The sequence below is a fragment of the Dermacentor andersoni genome, chromosome 3, assembly GCF_023375885.2.
Source record: "Dermacentor andersoni chromosome 3, qqDerAnde1_hic_scaffold, whole genome shotgun sequence".
In the NCBI taxonomy this organism is placed as follows: Eukaryota; Metazoa; Arthropoda; class Arachnida; order Ixodida; family Ixodidae; genus Dermacentor; species Dermacentor andersoni.
In genome coordinates this window covers 168,051,607-168,071,288 of record NC_092816.1, presented here as the reverse complement: position 1 = coordinate 168,071,288, position 19,682 = coordinate 168,051,607, and the positions used below count along the sequence as shown (strand labels likewise).

General features: G+C 43.9%; 1 protein-coding gene and 1 long non-coding RNA gene across 2 annotated transcripts in view; one reads left to right on the top strand and one right to left on the bottom strand.

Moving 5' to 3' along the window:
• LOC129383079 (uncharacterized) overlaps nt 1–18,759 on the top strand; it is a 28,173-nt gene extending 9,414 nt beyond the window's left edge. Inside the window, exon 3 of the mRNA XM_055067331.2 lies at nt 16,825–18,759. Within this exon, the coding sequence (XP_054923306.1) occupies nt 16,825–16,932 (108 nt within the window). The 3' untranslated portion in view covers nt 16,933–18,759. The remainder of the gene's footprint in view (nt 1–16,824) is intronic.
• On the bottom strand, nt 12,578–14,465 carry LOC126524483 (uncharacterized). Its single transcript, XR_007597975.2, has 2 exons — nt 13,885–14,465; nt 12,578–12,714 (listed from the first exon to the last, which is right to left on the bottom strand). It is a non-coding gene; the product is annotated as an uncharacterized lncRNA (long non-coding RNA).
• Nucleotides 18,760–19,682: the final 923 nt, after the last annotated feature.

The following is a 19,682-nucleotide window of genomic DNA, read 5'->3' as shown; positions in this document are numbered from 1 at the left end:
TGCAGTTCAAAGCTTCAGCATTATTATATGGAAAGAAAATATTATGGTCAGTTCTCCTGGGTGTGCTTTCATTCACCAGTTATTTCCACCGGTGTAAGCTCAAAATTTAATGGTCTAAATGGACCTTAGCTCCTCGCAAACCATTAGCTGGTCTTTTTTTCAACACAGATGCCTGCACATTATATGTGTTGGCAGGAGTGCTAGCGAACTACATTAAACTTGTTGCCACAACCAAAGTGAAACTTGGTAACAGTGATTGAAAAAAAAAAAAAACAGCATTCCACAATATTGATTCAAGTCGTCTGGAAAAGTTGCTTAAGTTAATGTAAACCCCCCCCCACCCCACCAGACACAATTATACACCACACTGACTCTCATGGTGTCAACCATGCTATTATAGCACTAGGCATCAAGTAGGAGAATTAGAAGATAAGAGGGCACAATGCTTTTTGTTAGAACATCAAATGTGCTTTACATAAATGCTACATTCCAACTAACAAAGGAGCAGCCGATAGTGACCAATGCATACGAAAGCTAATGACATTCTGTGCAACAGATTGTTGACGATGAGGTGTTATGCGCACAAGTGCACTCATTCACACAAAATGACATCCTGCAGACAAACCTTGTGCCAACATTACAGTTTGAAAAACACCACAGTGGAAAGCAAAGAGTGCCAAATTTGTTGAAAATTACTAAAAATTATTCGGTTATTCATTATCCTTACTGTTCGTTAAAGATTCACAGATTGTTCCCTACGGGTGCTGTAAACTGCTTTTATAATGGTAGCAACAATGATCTGTGGCACAGACAAGAATAAATGCTCATGAAGTTTATGCAAGAGTACACTCTACAAATTACACCCATTTCACATTCCAATGTGGTAGAAGAGGAAGACGAAAAAAACTACTTTCTCGTGGAGGATGCATACCCTAGAACAGAAGAAACAAGTGTACCCTAACCATTGCTGCTGCCGATGCCTGTGCACTAGCAGTTACATATAATATGGCAGTTACAATTGTTTTTCAACAAGCACTGCAAGCTGCTGCCAGTTTACCAGTACAGAGCTGTAATAAATTTAGGGCATGTTAAAGCTCTCTAATGGATTCATCTCATATGACACAATTGGATTGCAATATTCTGCAAATAAGTGAAGAGCGATGTGCCATCCCATACAATGAAACACCTTTGAAGAATCTGAATCACCACCTGCACTCCTAGGCAGTTACACCCTTTGGAGTGCCCCTTCTGCCACACAACAATAATCATTATCTGCCTTGATGTGTTTCCTTTCTTTAAAACGCCACGCCCGCTACTTTCCTTTCGGGAATGCTATCATGCTGATAACGCGCATGCCGTTCGTTACTGGAAAGTACAGTGCTCGCAGCGTTAAAGAAAGGAAACGCAACAAGGCAGATGACGATTATCGTTGTGTGGCAGAAGGGGCACTCCAAAGGGTGTAACTTTGCCTAAGAGTGTGGGCAGTGATGAGGTAAAAGAGTGTGTTCTGTGTAAAGTAGTGCACCTGTATAACCTAAAGCTGTGGAGAATGCATTTAGTATCAGCTGTGAAGGTTTCTAATTTTAATTGCACACAGTAAAAACCTCCATGCAGTTTTGCAAAACGCAAACCCCCTACCTTTTTGTTGTTCAAAGGCAATGACACGTAGGGCCATAACATGTACATTATGAGTTTTGCTTCCAAACAATCGAAGTGAATAGCACCACCTTAAGTAATATGTGCCTTCTGTCTCACATTTTCTGTCAAAAATTGTTAGTGTCAAATGCTGCGATCGGCAGAAAAACGGATTTCTGGAGCAATATAAGGTATTAAGTACCGTGATCTCAGTTCTTTCACTGCTGTTTAAGCATTATCGGGTCTTAAAGTAAAAAAACGAAGAATAAATACACGCATACTTTACGTCACAGCCCTCATGAGGCATTTAGTAGTCTGGATTATAAAGGATTCCAGATTTACAACGCGGGACAGATTTTATTCCACTGAAAGAATGGCATCATGCCAATGATTCTGCATTTGGTGCTATATTTATTTGTATTTAGTTCCGTTGGAATGTGTGTGTACTGTCAGTGATATTGCTTGACATGCTTGAGATTGACTGTTTTCTAAATTTAGGCAAATTCATATTCGCAAATAACCTTGTATGACACCAAGAACTTGCTTAGCAGGAGTATTTCTAACATTTGCAAGATATTGGGCTCTTGAATGCATATCTAAGCCTGGGGCGCACGCCGCCCCCTAATCTCATCAGCAAGTTTCTGGAACTCATATACAAGGTATGCTATGATGAATGTAAAGTTGCTTGAACGGGAGAAATAGGGAATTTAAACAGGTGAATTATGCAGCATAAGAATGATGTCAGCTAGAAGCAAGCATCAAGAAGCGCTGTCACTCAATGCGCATAGACTATCAAACGCAAGAATTATTTGGGATGATTTAAAATTCTGGCATTGGAACGACATGTCTTTTAATCTATATATAAACTGATTATTCACTCTACTACCACTACCTTTACCAGAAACATTCATAATCATTATCCTATCTATGCCACATCATCCTAGCTAATATTCAAGCCTTCATAAGCTGCTTTTTTTACTGCTAATTCTCTGTGGGAAAGAGGTGTCCGTATGAAGACCATATCATATACTTATTACCCGTTTTTTGATAAATAATAAGGGGAAAACTTCACACCAAAAATGCGTTGACCTTGACAAGTTCTACGTTTGAAGCTGTTGATTCTTTTTTCCCTTTGCCATCATTGACCCACCTGGTTAGCTAAGTAGACAGAAAAGCTGCAGGAGAAAGGTAGGGGTGCCAAATTAGACTTCTGCCCCAGGGGACCTTTTCACGGTCACTGGAGGAACTGCCTGTGGCCTCGGCATCTTCCTTGAGGGCCATGGCCATGTCAAAGAAACCTTGTCTCCACAGGTTGCAAAAGAAGGATAATTTTCTGAGCCAAGTCTTTTTCTTAAAAGAACCCATTTAAGGTGTATTCGTGGCTTTGCACCACAAAACTGACACATGACTGGCCACTCAAGACACTTTGTGTATTCGCAGGCTTATTCCTTGGAAAAACACTTTTATGTAGCACAAAATGAGTAACAGTAACAAAAAAGTGTATAAGGAGGCTTTCATATTGCTCTCCAACTTTTCATTGACACATTTTATTTAATTATTTGAGATATTTATTAACTAATTAAGAATTATGTAATTAGGCAGAATGCAAAATATAATCAGAGTATCTCCAAGCGACGGCAAACAACATTACCTTCATTTTGTCTAGTTACATCGCATTTACATATTTCTAAATCTTGGTGCACGATAGTTAAGACACCCTGTAGATCAAAAAGCAATATTACAATTTTCATAATCATCTCTTGCGTGTCATTGGTGGCTATGGCTGCTTGAGGTTATTCTTTCAGCACGGTACAAGCAGTTTTGAAGTGAAATTGTTTTGCATCGAGGGCGTGTAATCTAGAAAATCAAGCAAAAGGTCAAGTTGTGTTCACTACTCAGATGTTTAACTAAGAAGCTGCAGGAAAAGGAAACAGGACACAACACCTAATAAACAATGCGAAATTTGAAAATTTAAACTGAACAAGAAACCAGTTTTTGAAAACACAGAAAAAAGCCAGCAGCTTACGTCGAATACACCCTTGCTATGTACTCCAAGTGAAGTTGTTACCGCAATGCTTGGGCACCATAAGAACGTAACAATCAACAACTTTGAGCAGAATATTAACACCACTAAATGAACTGGCCTTTGAAGATTCTTGATCTGAAATCCTCAACAACTTGTTCTGGCGTTTAATCTGTCGAGCTCAATCTGTATTCTCAAAAGCTGGCTCTCGGCCATAATTTCTCTAAACGCAACATCAGCTTAAATCTCAAGATAGGGTTGACCTGTAAATAAAGTGGATAATGCATGACAAACATCATGAACACTCTTACATGTTAACCAGAGGGTTCACTCATGCAGCCATGAAATTATGATGCAGACACGATATATTGAAGCTGGTTTTGTGAAGTGTTTCATGCTTCCAAGGCTTCTTCTCCAGTTGTGAAAGCTGTCTCCACTAGCTAAATAGGCGATGAGAATAAAAAAGAACTTCAACATGCTCACAATACGTTGGCCATTTGCAAGTAAAAAGCAGCCTTTTTGGGCGCCCAGGTTGCCTGGTGCAAATCTACAATGCCACAGTACTTGCGTTACCCAGTACCAGCCACTTTAAAATGCAATGTGTTCAGAGCCCTTTCCCTCTGTTTTTTTGCTTTGGAAAGAGTTTACCAAGTGTTCAGTAGGTGTCGAGAAAGGGGACAGAAAACACTGTGCACCAGTGATTTCTAATGTTTTGCTGGATGCAGCACACCGCACCGGATGCAGGTGAAGCCAGTGGAAATGCGGTGTCATGCAGGCGCTTGTCCTGGAAGCAGGGCATATGGTGGACTAACTAGTGCGTGCGATCAGATAATATTGCTGCCAAAACACTTTGTGGTTTTTCACATTTTAGGAGGTCTCTACAAGTCTGGTAAGCGCTTTTATGACAATCTGAACCCGTATACGATAGTGTTCTCTTACATCAAGTTTTTTTTCTGATTTAGCAGTGTTTCCATTGCACGCCACTTATGTTAGCTACACTATAGACACTGCAATGGAAGAATTCTGGACACCTCGAAACACTGCTTGGGTAGTTTATGGCACATCAGGCAGGCATGTTAGGGGAAGAAATGCCACACGCCCGTGCAAACGAAGTGCTGCCGCGAAGTTGTGAAGCACCAACTTCCGGGACAAGGTTGGCTTCAGTCGAGGGTGCTCGATGTGCTGTCCATCCCCTGTAGTAGAGATAAGTGGTGTGGACCCTTTTATACTGGCTGTCTCTTCTGGTCGGAACCTTGGCAACAGCTTCCACTATACTTTTTTGAACCTGCAACATGTGCAGAGAAAGTCACATCACTGTGCGTTGATTGTATGGCTTTATTGTTCTACACATTCTATCAAATCATTAAAAAATACAGTTCGCACATTTTTACTACTGTATATAGACAGTCTAGTTGCTAGACACGCGAAACATTACCATCCCTCTGACAGAATGCAACAATAGAAGCGTACACTGTAAAGCTACACTAAAATTTAAATTGATGTGACACCGTATGAGCATACAGTATGATTACTGTATGCTCTAGCCCTGTGTCAAGTAAAAGTTAATCGTCAATCATTTATGGTGTATTTCTACTTATTCTGGGTCTTCAAACTGTACAATCAATGTTCCAAGTTTCAACATTATTGGCTTTTGATTGCTTATGTGATCCGTTTCCTACTTACACATGCAGTAATCTTACTGTAGTAAGGAAAAAGAGTTAAAAAAAGAAATGCCATGATAATCTTCCACATTGGCTGAGGGCAGGAACAATGGCCAATAGCATGTGGTTGAAGCTACATAAATACTCAGTTTTCACACAGCTTAATTGTTCAGCAAGTAATAAAGAGGTACGCTGTGCGCCTCTGCGTAACCAATAAAATCTGACTACTTGACACTGTACTAAGGCTGCTGCTTGATAGTGTTCGGTAGTTCGGCTTCGGTTTTCTGATATACAGAACTGTTTAGGTACCAGTAGTTTACTTTGTGATAAAATGGAACTTGGAGCACTGGTCATTTGCACATAAATAATGCGACAGCCAATATAACAAAAGGATAGGAATATGGGTCTCTTAGAAAACGTACATACACATTATGAATATAATGTGATGTGATGCCACAATGAAACAGAAAGCAACGCATAGAAGTGGACGGCACTTCCATGCCACCAAGGTTATTGGACAGACAGTACTTCAGAAGTGCCCGCAACACAGTCAAAGAAGGCAAAGCAGCATTTCTTTGCGTTCAACACAATGCATTGGCGGGCTAGTTGGTGCGAATCCATAAATACTTTGTTTAGCGCAAAACAATGGACACAAAAAAGACGACCAGCACAAGGCGCTACTCTCAACTGACATCACTTTATTGCGTCACTCCTTTATAGATAGTAGAATCTAGAAGAACATGTGCAGTGAGCACCATGTGCAGGGACCACCAACAACCGATCACAAGAGCGCACTCATGCGACGGGATCCAAGAAACCATATTGAGCACTGCACAAGGTTAAAGAAGGCACACTAATGCACTGTGACCCCAATGACTGTATGAAGAAAGCTTCCGATAACTCTCGGGCGGTGGTATCACAGCACTTTTTCAAAATCATAGCATCATGAAACATGGCTTTGCACTTCCATATTTTACAATGTTGAGCCAAATGGGAACCTGTGCCTGTTGGTATGGATCGCTTATGTTCGCAATGTTTCGTGATACTACGATTTTGAAAAAGAGCCGTGATACCACCACCAGAGAGTTATCGGAAGCTTTCTTCATACAGTCATTGGGGTCACAGTGCATTAGTGTGCTTTCTTTAACCTTGTACAGTGCTCAATATGGTTTTTTTGGATTCTGTCGTATGAGTGTGCTCTTGTGATCAGATGTTGGTGGTTCCTGCACATGGTGTTCACAGCGCATGTTCTTCTAGATTCTGCTGTCTACAAAGGAGGGACGCAATAAAGTTATGTCAGTTCAGAGTAGCGCCTTGTTCTGTCGTCTTTCTTGTGTCCATTGTTTTGCGCTAAAAAAGCAATTATGTATTCCTTGTGTGTGTTTGAAGACAGCTCCACACGCAGTAGCGATTCCAGTATTGCTGCCCAGTGGTTTAGCTCGCCGCAGCTTGAAGTGCCACAAAATATAAGGAGAGAAACCTGCATTATAGTTTTGTTGCAAACAAGAATATAACGTGAAGTGCATTCTGAGGCCAGAAACTATAGAAAAAAATTTCATGATGCACCACTGTGCAGGGTTTTATAGCAAAGTCAAATACATTTAGTGTAAATATCACACTATGATGGTACACAATGGTGGTAATCTGTAATAATATAAAAGGTGCCTTAATGTTACAACAAAAGTTGACATTACTTAATAATAGCCCTGTAAAATTTAGCATGCAGGGGCACCACTTGGTTAAACAATAGTGATGTAATGTCTATGTACACAAGTATTGCCCATGCATTTCTGCCATTGTCCAAATGGCATAAATGAATGGGTAATACTTGCATATTACATCTCTATTGTTTAACGGAGTGGGTAAACTATGTCTGCCGCATACAAGATTAGAATTAAACCATAAATTATATATAGTCACTCTAACAGTTAACACCTCATTTGAACTTCACGGTAAGTAGACGTCACCTATTCAAAGTTTGTATGTTGAATGTAACGAACCCTCATTACAGCAGCGCAGAGCATTCCTCACATTTGCTTACGTACTCAGAATTCAGTCATCACCGCAACACATATGCTACAACATCGTCACACAGTGCAACTCACGCTTACACTACACAAATAAACCAAACATGATTAGGCCACTTGTACTGCGGTGTGAGCAATAGTGTCGGGATTATGAAATTCCCCACGAAGTCCTCCAGGTTGCCAAGAAACCAGAACGGTTGGCCCGTGGTACGATTCACGCAGTTGTGCGACTGGACATTAACACATTTAAGGAAAAGAGACACTCCTCACGACCACATTATACAGGAAGTCCGTGCTCTTCAGGACCAATATCAAAATCACATGCAATTCTACACTGATGGGTCCAAAACAAAACAACACGTGGGTGTAGGGGCCGTAACAGAAAATTGGGAAAGAAGTATTCGTCTACCAAAACATGCCTCTGTTTTCACTGCTGAAGTTTACGCTGTATGGGTTGTAGTGAAAAAGATTATCACTGGCAAGCACAAAAACAGTCATTTACACTGATTCCTTAAGTACACTGAAGGCTCTAAACCTAAAATCTGAGTGTGAACCCCTGTTAGGGGACATACTAAACACGGTCGCACTTAACAAATATGGGAGATCAATCCACTTCTGCTGGGTATAAGTCATGTTGGGATACCGGGTAACGAAGCAGCCGATAGATATGCATCGATGGCAGCGAACAAAGAGATAACAAACACAACACTTCCATACAAAGATAGCATCCGCGCGATTAGAAAAGCCTTAACGGTGAAATGGCAACGCGAATGGGACCATTGTGCTGACAACAAACTACATCTCACGAAACCCATAGTTGGCGAGTGGAAGTCATGCTATTATCAGAAGCGGTTCATCGAAGTAGTTTTATGCCGGCTACGCATTGGGCACACACACCTCACACACAATTACTTACTTACGAAAGAAGACACAACAACATGCGAGAAATGTCAACAGCCACAAACAGTTATGCACATATTACTCACATGTACGCAGACTGAAACACACAGACGAACACTTTTGCACAAATTATATCAACTACGCATACCTTTACACCCTGCTCTAATTTTAGGTGATGATCCGCTAGTCCCATTATGTGACGTTCGTAAATTTCTAGACGACACTGGATTTTTACATAAAATATAGATTATTAACAAAGCCTTTTCCTTCATTAACTGGATTTTAAAACACCTCATGTTTGGCGCTGCATAGCCTTAGCCGCTTTTGCGCCATTAAACCCCATTTAACTAAGTAAGTAGACGCCTGTTGATGCCAGCCTCCCCCAATGCTAAACTGTGCTGCATGCTTTACAGAGAAATTATAGTGGTATCACTAAACTCTGAAGCTATTCAGGACTGCAGCATTGTAGAAGACATCTACAAATGTCCCATTTCATGTGTAACAGCCTGAATTGCTTGCACATCTTACCAAGTGCAAATTAAAATTACTTCTCCTTGTTTAGCATTTTTGCCTGCTAGACCACAATCCAATGTCATCAATATATTAACATATTACCTCAAAGAACCTAATTTGGCTTATAGATTAACACCTTCGCATACTGCCACAGCTACACTCTGTCATATGCGTTGCAATCATAAAGGAGTGCTTGTCCACCAGCACTCCAATGTCACTAACAGTGACCACCTACACAGCTTGATTCAGGTGGCAGGTGGCAGTCATGATTCAGGTGGCAAATAGCTAAGAGAAAAAAAAATCCACTCACTTTGAGAGCTACAATACTGCGATAACTTGAGAGAGATGGACCCATTGCAGGCAGCAGACCTCTTATCAGCTCCAGCACAACAGCAACTTGCCTTTCAGTAAAAGAAAAGGATTGATTAGTAATGATAAGTTACCTTGTTTTTGCTGAGTATCAATACAATCTGACTTTCATGCATATCCACTCTCCGCTTTAGTAATACAACTGAATTATTCGTAAAATAAAAGAGTCAATGATGATACCATTCGCTTCTCTTGTATGTCCAATTTTTTTCGCACTGATACCCCGTTTACTGCTTGCTTACTGACACGAATGCCTTGACTGCCCAGACATCATTCGAAGCAACACGTCTTGCTGCACTGCAAAAAGTTGCACCGAGGAAACACAGCAAAGCAGCCAGAGCAAAGAACTTTTTTTTTCTGGTCACAATTAAATCGTGCACCCAAGCAAGAAAGTAACGATCACAGGTAGTGAGCGACAGCTATTGCCTCCAACGTTTATTTCCGTATTTTAACAGAAGTTCTTGTATCGGATACAGTATGCTCTCAAGCCAATACAAGCTTCAATACAAGTGCGCAACTGAACGCAGTTTTATTCTACGCTTTTAACGCGAGTGAGCGAAAGGTTAGAAGTACCTCACGGAAATTGCGATCGAGCCACGACTGGAATCGATCTGAAAAGATAGGGTGATCCCTTTCCCCATTCATGCGTCAGTTTTGCCCTAAGACGTTGCATAGTGGTCTTTTAAAACAATATTTCTGTTCGCGACACCTGCTTACCACACATCACCTTAACACCTACGTTATGCAAACCAAATAAGATTAAAATGGGCTTACATCATGAGCAAGTTACGAGTACGCGTAGACTGTTGAACACCCGTTGAGAGCAAGCAGGATATATCCGTGTCCAAGCGCATACGTGCACCCAAACACAGGACAACTTCTTCGATGCCGCAGCGTGCGGAGTTTTGTACACGAAGTGAAAGACATCCAGCGCAAATATCTCCGCGCGATGACGGCAAATGACGAGCGCACAAGCGTACAAAACACAGCGACAAATTCGGAACTTTGCCAAATCGAACGTGCCGAGACCCAAGCAGCGTAACCATCTATCGTTTCTGTTCTTCGCTCCCGATGCGTCAATCTCTCTTCCTTGGAGTCTTGCTTCACTCTTGAGTACAAATCAAGATATATTTACGGCAAATTAACAACTTTTACAACACGACACGAAAAATTCCGGCTGACTACACATGTGCAGCTCCGTCTGCCACTCCTAACGGACGCGCAGCGCGCGCTGCCCCCTGGTGCCGCACTCGGTGAGCATAGAGAAAGGAATACAACAAGAGCGGACACTCCCATAGAGCCCAGCGGCCGAATAAAGCCCCTCAATTTTTCAAAAGTAGCGCCATTCTTAGATCTTTCCGACACCCCGCTCACCCTGGCGCGACCTCCTCCACGCTTCCTGTCGCCCCAGCCTCCCCCGCTCCCCCATTGGCCAATCTGTGTCACGTGGAAGCGGGCGCCGCGCTTTTGTATATTTTTTTTCTTTCCAGCGCGGAGCAGGCGCCGAGCTTTTGTATATTTTTTCTTTCCAGCGCGCGCCGACCTCCATTGTTGGGCCTGCGCGACGAAAGTACGGCAGGTGGACTGACAGAGTGCGTTAGCTTAATAGGATGTGCAGGGCCGAGAACTTAATTGCGATGCCATGCTGCTGCGCCTTCGGTTGCCGCAACAGACACAGCGAGGGCAAAAAGCTTTTTGCTTTGCCGTCCGGCGGGCGCAACGCAAAAAGAAGTGTGGATTCGCAGGATCGGGCGGGCTGACTTCGAGGAAATGGCAAAGAACGCACGGCTTAGTGAAGTAAGGGCCACGGCTACTCACAACCTCTTATTTTGAGCCTAGTTCACGCCTTCCGCTTCGAAAAAGTGGGTGTTCATGCTCTGCGTGGTTTTTAGCGCGTTGTTTGACTTTCTTTTTTCGAATGTGCTCTCTTTGTTTCATATAGTATCGTCTTGCGGTGAAATGCACGCATCTGCAGCTGGCCTGTGACATAAAAGCGACTTTATTCAGGGTGTGTTTTGAGCTCCACCAGAAGTTAGCACATTCTCGACGCTATTGCAAGGCTCACTATGACTTTCGATGCAGTCTTTTGGCTTCGAATGTACGCCCGCATGTATTGATTTGGTTTGTGGTGATTAATGTTTTTTAGCGTTCCGAAGCGACTAAAGCTAGGATGGAGGTCGTAGTGGATGGCTCCGGTTAACTTTATCTAGCTCGCCTGGGGATGTTTAACGTGCACTTTGATCGTAGAGTTGTACGTGGGCCGGTAAATTCCTCGTCGGCGTTTCATAATACTCGCGCGCTAGCGCTGCTTTAGAAGTTGGTGCCTCGGCGCGATTGTATTTCTTCAATAAATTTTATTTACTAGCGTAACAACTTGTCATTATTTCGTATTATTGACGGCGCTTCCAGGGCACCAAAGCGGCAACGGGAACACCAAAGCTAGAACCAGCGCTGGATGGGGCTCGCCGAAGCCTGTGCATGCCAAGGGGGTATAAGATCGCGGACAGCCAATTTTGTATGCGAACACTCCCTGCGACGCCTGCATTAGTGTAATGTTACGTGCTCTTCAGAGGCCTCCGTTAGCCATTGCATGTGCCCTCCTGGAGCAGTACTTGTAAAAAAAATATATATATCGTCACGATTACCAAAGCACCCCGCAATGAAAAAACGGCCCTGTTGCCAGGCATTGCTGACCGCACACAGCCGGAATCTCTCACGCGCCGACCGAACAAAAGTGTCCTGCAGCTACGTGAATGAACCTACGAAACCACGTACACATACTTTCACGCTGTCAACACCTGAAACTTTGGTAATTACGCGCGTGTTTGAGTACACCGCGTGCTTGCGTCGCGTTTCAGCAACACGAACTCTCAACGTCGCGCGCTTTACGCCTTAAATACGCCTTGAATAATGGTCATTTTCTGTATTTCCTCCGCAATTCTAACACTAAATTCTAAAGGCCAGTTACCGACTGACGAAGAAAGATCTCGATTGAAAAAACTGCTCCGCAGGGCTCGAACGAACTTTTCTGTGGATTTCCTCCCGTAGCGTTAGCCGTCGTCTGCTACGGCAGGCCCACCACCGGCGGCGCCACAGTCGAGGCCGCGCCGAGCGGAGGAGGAGGGAAGCGAATGGCGCTACTTTGGGAGATTGAGGGACTTTACGGCCGAATTGACTGCAGCGCACCAAGCCGTGGGTGTTAAAACCTGAAGCACACTTCCGGTTTCGGTTTTGTGCGCGCGCGTTTTGAATACTAGCTGGTGCGCGTCACGCCGGCTCCCTCTTTCTTTTTTTTTGCTTTAGCAGCAAATTCTTATTTATATATTTATTTTTTATTTATTAAACATTTATTTTCAAATCATTTTATTAAGTAAAATTGATTGCGAACGATCTTCACAAGCCTCCATTGAATATATGCCACGTGCAATTTCATAAAGACGCAAGACACCTTGTGAAATGAGGAAAAATTTACGTTTATTTTATTCTTTGTAAATGCTCGTCGCGGGCTTTTTGTGCATTCATCCAACGTTGTGGCACCAGGTAAGCAGCAGTAGTTTCCGCAGGAAGATCCACCAGACGACGTGAGCTGAAAAAAGTTACAAGTGTTATTTTGGTGTTAACATGCAAGAATAATGCCAGTAAAGGCGAAGCGTGCGAAAGTGGTGAGTGGGCGGCATTACAAACAAATTCAGTTCGTATTTTCACACTCGGCGTAGAAAATACCCGACTCATGCAAGCAATACCGTACATACCAAAACACATTCTAATTCCAAGTATTCCCCTCTTCCCAATTCTTATTTCCTGCACTTTAATAGCACCAATGCGCGGGCAACGGCGCGTTTCGCGAACTTGGCTACAACCGACGCGATAGTACGCTACGAATACACAGAGGTGGCCACAACACAGGCTCTCAACTAGAGCATGCTGGACGCTCGCAGAATTCCTTCTACTCGCACTCAAGACAAAATGCGTGGGTGCCGTCCAGAAGACAGAATTTTCGAGTCACTAGTTTGTGGCGTTTGAGCTCCTTGGCTTATCTCTTGTGCGTTCTGCAGGCGCAAGCAACGCACTCCCGTGTTATCACTCTTGACGATTGCTCGTCGCGTTTTCGACAAGCGTGGGTACCGAAAGAAGGCTTAAATTGTTGTGGGGACAACAATTGCCACAATCTTGTCGCAGTAAGATTCAGTACGCGCCAAACTAACTGTCACCACGGCCGAGCTGCTTTTCGCTGCGTCACAACAGGCGCGGCGAGCGGGCCTCATAACAAAAAAGTATCGAAAATAATTTTCAACAATGTTGGGCGTCAGAGAAAGAAAAGCGCCATGAACTAGTCAGTGCATTAAAGCGCGAAACCGCGCACTACGGCTGAGCTGATTTTCACTAACCGAGTCGCAGCGCCAGGCGCGCCCACTGCGCTCGAAAGGTAGCCGAAAAAGTAATGAAATTAGTTTCAATAATGTTGGCAGTCAGAGAAAGCGCCAAAACTTGTCGCAGTATTTTCAGTACACGCGAAACTGCGTCACAGCACCCTGTGCGACTAGCGTGCCCAAAAACTACCGAAATTTGTTAAAGTAATATTGGGGCTTATAGGAAGCGTCGCAAACATCTCCCAGTACGATTCATTAATTCAAATTAACTGCTCCACGACGGCCACGCTGTTTTTCGTTAACTGCGTCACAAGTCTAGCCTAGGTGCCGGGCAGTAAGCCTAATTGCTTGAAGTGCGTCGCAGACTGTCGAACAAAGTTTCTCACCTTGCCGTAGTCCAATAGTGCAGTGCTGCCATGTCGAAGTTCCGAATGAACGCAATAATTCGCCGGGAGGCCACCAAACCAGGCTAAATCCCAAAATAGAAAAACAGGCAGACGGGTGCCCGAACAGTCCAACGCTCAGATGCGCGGCCGGTCTCTCTCGCTTCGGAGGTGTCTCTGACGAATGATGCAAACATCTGGCTCGTCATTCGCCGGTTCGCCTGTCGCTAGGCAACGGAAGTAAGCCGCAAGGATTAATTTAATTTATACGCAGATATTCTTAATAAAAAATAATAAAAAAATAAAACAATTTCTGTTAATCTCATTTCACATTCTTCTTTTTTTCGATGCTCGCGCCCCCAATTCGTCGGTGTTAATACTATAGCGTGACGTGTTTCCTGTTTCCAATTTTCACCGAGTGTCCGCTCTTGTTCAATCCCTTTCTCTATGCGGTGAGCGCGGAGAACAGAATCGGTTTCGTTTTCGCATTTGTGCTCTAGTTACTGTATCGTATCAGTTCAACGAGCACAAGCTATCTTGGCACGCTGGAACGACACGTGCCTTTCCTTGCCCTCTATTTCCACTACCCCCTTTTCCTCACTCTGGTATAAAATGCCCAGCGCAATAAACATAACAGTTCACTGTTGTCTTGAAACGCCTGCTTTTGGTTTCTTCGACCGGGACCCGGTCGATACAGTTACTGGAACTGCAATATAATTGCTTGACAATTAATCGAATTCTAAAAGAGGAGAACGCTTTCTCTCCCACAAGTTAGTGCGTTTTATACAAAGGGAGAGAGAATGCAAGAAGCAGAAAGGCAGGGAGGTCAACCAAAGCGTTCGCTACTGGGGATCGATAGCTAACCCCTGTGCTGCAATGAAGTGCAAAGCAATGCACTGCGATGCGTCCATGATCTCTAGTATAGTTATGATTTGGGCTGGTTGGTGCATGTAATGAACGGGTAAATAATGAGTTGTGTCATAACATTACCCATATATGAAGCACATGGAAATAATGGTGTTGCATTCTAGGTCAAAAAGAAATAAAGCTTGAATCGTTACATCTCGGCACTGGGCATTCTTTCTTTCCGTATTATTTTTTTCTTCTTTTTGACATTACACACAGTACTAGCACGGTAATAGGTCCTTCATCTTCAGTCACCTTCCAGTAGTTTACACACATGTCGGTGCATGTTCGCGTTCTTTATTCTACCCTACAAGAACGAGCGCGCTTACCGGTCTTGGTTGAAGATGAAGCGCCAAATGTTTGCGATTACATCTTATCGCAAGAATTAACACATGAACAGTGAAGATTATGCGTAATCGATTTGTCTCAATGAATGGGCAGTTATTGTCAGAGACGAGATATATTGTAAATATTATGGGAATGAGTTAAACCAACTACATTGCAGTTCAGCAATGCCCTTTGACACTTGGGTTAATTGCTTGCCGCATTCGAAAATTTTATCCGACCGTTGTACTTGGATCTATAGGCCGCCAGCCCACTTCGAGACCATTTGTTGCAAAATGTAAATGCCGTTACGGTCATTATACCACTCCCTGCGTTTCGTTACTGATTTAGAGTGCACACAATTTTTGGCGTATACAGAGCACCAATGTCATTCCCAGTGCACCAGCACCTGAATGCTGCAAGCTTGTTTACGTATGCACGTATGTCCACGGCTCTTCGTTCACTTAAACTACAACTATTACCTACAAAGCGCTTAATTTGAGAACATTGCGAGAACACGCATATATTTGCGCATATGATCAGCGAGGCCCATATGCGCGGCAAACTGCGACCGCAATAGAAGATGCGTATATATATTTATACGATCTGTTATTGCAGCTTTTGGTAGAAGGCTAGCTCTCACATATTGTACGCATCTTCATAATGCGTACAGTTTGCGTGTTCAATAAAATATTGTTGGCTGAAACTTTACGAGTACGAGCGCTCATTCAGACAGCTTAAGTTTTCTCACAATAATACGCATGTTCGCATAACAAAAATACGGAATTCTGTCTGTTTCCTCCAAAACAGTGTATAGCCGTACATATGATTACAGTGAAAATGTCCGTAAAGCTGAAAACGGAGAGCACTTTCCGTATATTAACGGCAGATTTTGCCGTATTTTTGAAATATGACAGTTTCCGTATTTTTACCCTGCAGTTCTCCGTATAATGACGGAAATCCTCCGTATAATGACGGAAATTTTTTACAGTGTATACACATCTTCGCTGGTCATCCTCCTTCACAGAGTGGAAGGGCACTGAGTATATTTAAGTTAACGATATTGGGCAGTTAGAGGGAAAAAAAGGCAGCATATCCAACGAGTTAGAATCTCTATACAGCGAAGTTTTGTTTGAGTGCGTAAAGGTTCGAAACAGTTTGTTGTCCCCACAAAGTGACAAGGAAAGGTTTACTCAGGCGCTGTGTAGAGGCTAATGCAATGATGCCGCCACCGGTGCCGCGGACGCGCACAGACAAGCTTTGTGGTTCTTTTTTTTTATCGGCATGGCCGGCGCCGCCACTGTCACGGATGTGCGGAGGCGAGCGCCATCTGGTGGTGGTGAAAGGGACCCAGCGGCGGTGATGTCGTGCGCGTCCACCGCTGTGTTCGGTCTTGCCTAGTCGGGCAGGGAACAGCCACGCCGCAGCCCCCCTGGTCGCGAAAACCGGGCGAGTTTTGCAAATAAAAGCTTCGCTTTTAAAACTATATGACGCCGTAAATCGAAATTATGCTTCCTAGAGTGCGTAAAACCCAGCTTTCTGTATTGCAGCAAATTTCATTCAAGTTCAAATCAGTGCATCTGTCGACTGTGGAGAGCACTTCTGCCTGTCACATGTATTTGAATAGGAACTTCGGAACTTGGCGTCGCGTTATACTTCCTCCTAACTGATCATATACTCATCAGTCCTCTTCCTCCTCCTCTTCTTTTTCAGCTTCTTTTTGGCTTGCTCGCGAAGGCCATCGTCGTGAGCATGGTCATCGTGATGGTCAACGTGGCGGACAAGTACGGCATTCTCAGCGCCCAAACGACTCCGGAATGAGCCGCTACCTTTTACGGAGTCATATATTTCGTTTTAGCCCCCAACTGCCATTTGCTACGGCGTATTGAGGAACGCAGCCTTTAGCGCATGAACTCTACACAACTTTAACTTTGTTTTCTCTGTTACCGTGGCAACTGCGGAACTAGCGTTTTTGGGACACTCGCTGCTAATTCATCAGCACCCCAACCCCTCCTCAATCTCCTCGTTTATATGCGTTTTATATTAGTATTTCCCCCAGTGCTGTTAACCAGTTTGTTTCTGTCTCCTTGGCGTTCTCTCCTTTTCTTCTTTCTTTCTTTCTTTATTTTGGTTCAGTTGGACATTCGGTATCGTTTGAATGTGAATCGACGAAATTTGCTGGGCCTCGTTTATTATTTACTCTTTGTTACTGCACATAGTGAATATAGCCATCCGCTCATCATGAGCGCTGCGTACATTACCACACCCTGCGCACCAGGACTGTCGACCCGGACCATCTTTCCGCGAGTCTGCTGAGCGAGGGAGTCGGATGTTGCAAGCCAACCTGCTCTATCGCGTTAAGGAAGCGAATCATGCGACTTCCTGCGATGCAGCAGCTGTGAAGACAACGTTACCACGTGCAAGAAGTCTCATCACCGCAGCATGGTAACTATATATTGCTACGCAAGCCACCTATGTCGCTAGCATGGACTACCGATGTGTTGCATTGCAGTTGGTGGACACTGTTTATCACGGCGCAGTCCACGTTGAAGTATAGTGCGAGGTGAGAACTGGATCTTTAGCGTGCGCATATATATTTCATGATGACAATACGTGCGCTTCATTTTTTTTTTTTGTTGGTGAAGGGACTTGGAAAACTTGTCCTATGTGATCGTGAGGCATGGAAGTACATCACCGGGACTTGTACTCGAAGCTGGAATGTCATGCGCATGCGTTATGCCCCAGATGCTATCCCTGCAGAGAATAATTTTATGCCTTTAGCGCCTCAAGGAACCGTTAACGAAATAAAGAAATACGCATTCCAGGCCGCAAAAAGTGGTGGCAGGGTCATTTCACCCAATAAAATATTCGTTTGCGTTGTCCCTAGAGGAAGCGGGGTGCTAGTGTCTTGTCTGAAGGGCTTCTTGCGTGTGCGGGCCGAACACTCGCTGCCAGCGACCGCATGTTTTAACGTTACAAGGGAATGCACAGCCAAGGTCTCTACACAAGTGACAATGGCACACACAAATAGTCTGCGGCAAGTTCTCGAAACGCCGCCAGACATTCGCACAACTTTGGCACGCAGTAGTATTGAGTACAAATGAATTATGGCGGTTGTAAAACTAGGTTGTTTACTACTTGGTCTTCGCAATAATGCCGTCACAAGCTTTAAATTGAAGTGAACTCTACCTTTACGGGATGGCGGCCCTTAAGGGATAACCCTCTATTTGTTTTATTTAATAATAAAAAAGGCATGAGACAAGCGAAAAATTCCGCAAGTGCCCACTTCCACACATCTCGTTCGACCCAATCAAAATGCCGGACCTCGCACTAAGGAGGCGACAAGATGCAGACTGGTGCCACTACCCCTGCCGCTCTCCGTTAGTCGAACGATCCAAACTTTCGGTGCACGTATCTCGATTTCGATAGAATTAAAGGCCGCAGGTCGGCCATCTTGGTTGAGGATAAGTGACGCGCGGGAACGCAACGACTGTACTCATACGGATCATTCAAGGGTGATGAGTCTTCGTCATGATAGTTCTGCGCATGCGCAGTATTCTTCCGTTCCTTCTTTCCACTTCTCTTCCCACTTGAGGCGATAAAAGCTATCGCACGCCCCTAAATAAACGTATTCTATGTGCCTCGTAACTGTTCGGGCCGCGTGCCGTGGAAATGCTACAAAGGGTCATCGGCGTAGAGAGTAATAATCGAAAGTATCCGGTATATAGGCGAAGGCACGTAAAGGCAGTGGAGAAGGAGAATGTGTCACGAAGTAGGAAGAGCGTAGAGCTGGACGCACTCAAGGCTAGCGCTCGCTGTCGGGTTATCGGTACATGACTAGACTGGGTTTGAGGCGGAAAATAAGACACTAAGCGTAGTTGTCATCGTAACTGATTTTATTAACCGACGCTTGAATACATATAAGCTGCAGATATGCGCATATCATAGGAAACCAACAGACACCAAGGACAACACGGGAAATTATTTGGACTTACTAACTGAATTAAAGAAATTGTAAATTAATTGAATTCAGAGTGGATGAAAAAACTTGCCGCAGGTGGGGATTGATCCGACGTCTTTGCATTACGCGTGCGATGCACCACCAATTGATCTACCGCCGGCGCCGTCTTCCCATCCACTTTCTGGGGTATTTATGTGTTACTACTAGAGCTAACTCTCGGAGTGTTAGCCAGCGCCACCACTCACCAACCATAACGGCGGATGGGGAACATACTTTTCTGCCGCAGGTGTCACGAATACGTGATCGTTTTGAGTGAAGGCAGCTGGTGAACAAACCTATACGTACTACCTGAAGGCATCAGTGTTGCCGGATTCAAGGCCCTCGTTATGTAATGAACGAGAAGAAAGGGCGTTAACCAAGGGGCCCGACTTTATTAATCATATCATAAGAAGCCGACAAACAAAGACACCAAGGACAACGCAGGGGGAATTACTTGTACTTACTAATTGAAATAAGGAAATTATACATTAATGGAATTCAAACTTTATGCAAAAAACAACTTGCCGCAGGTGGGGAACAATCTCACGTTTTCGCATTAGGCGTGCGATGC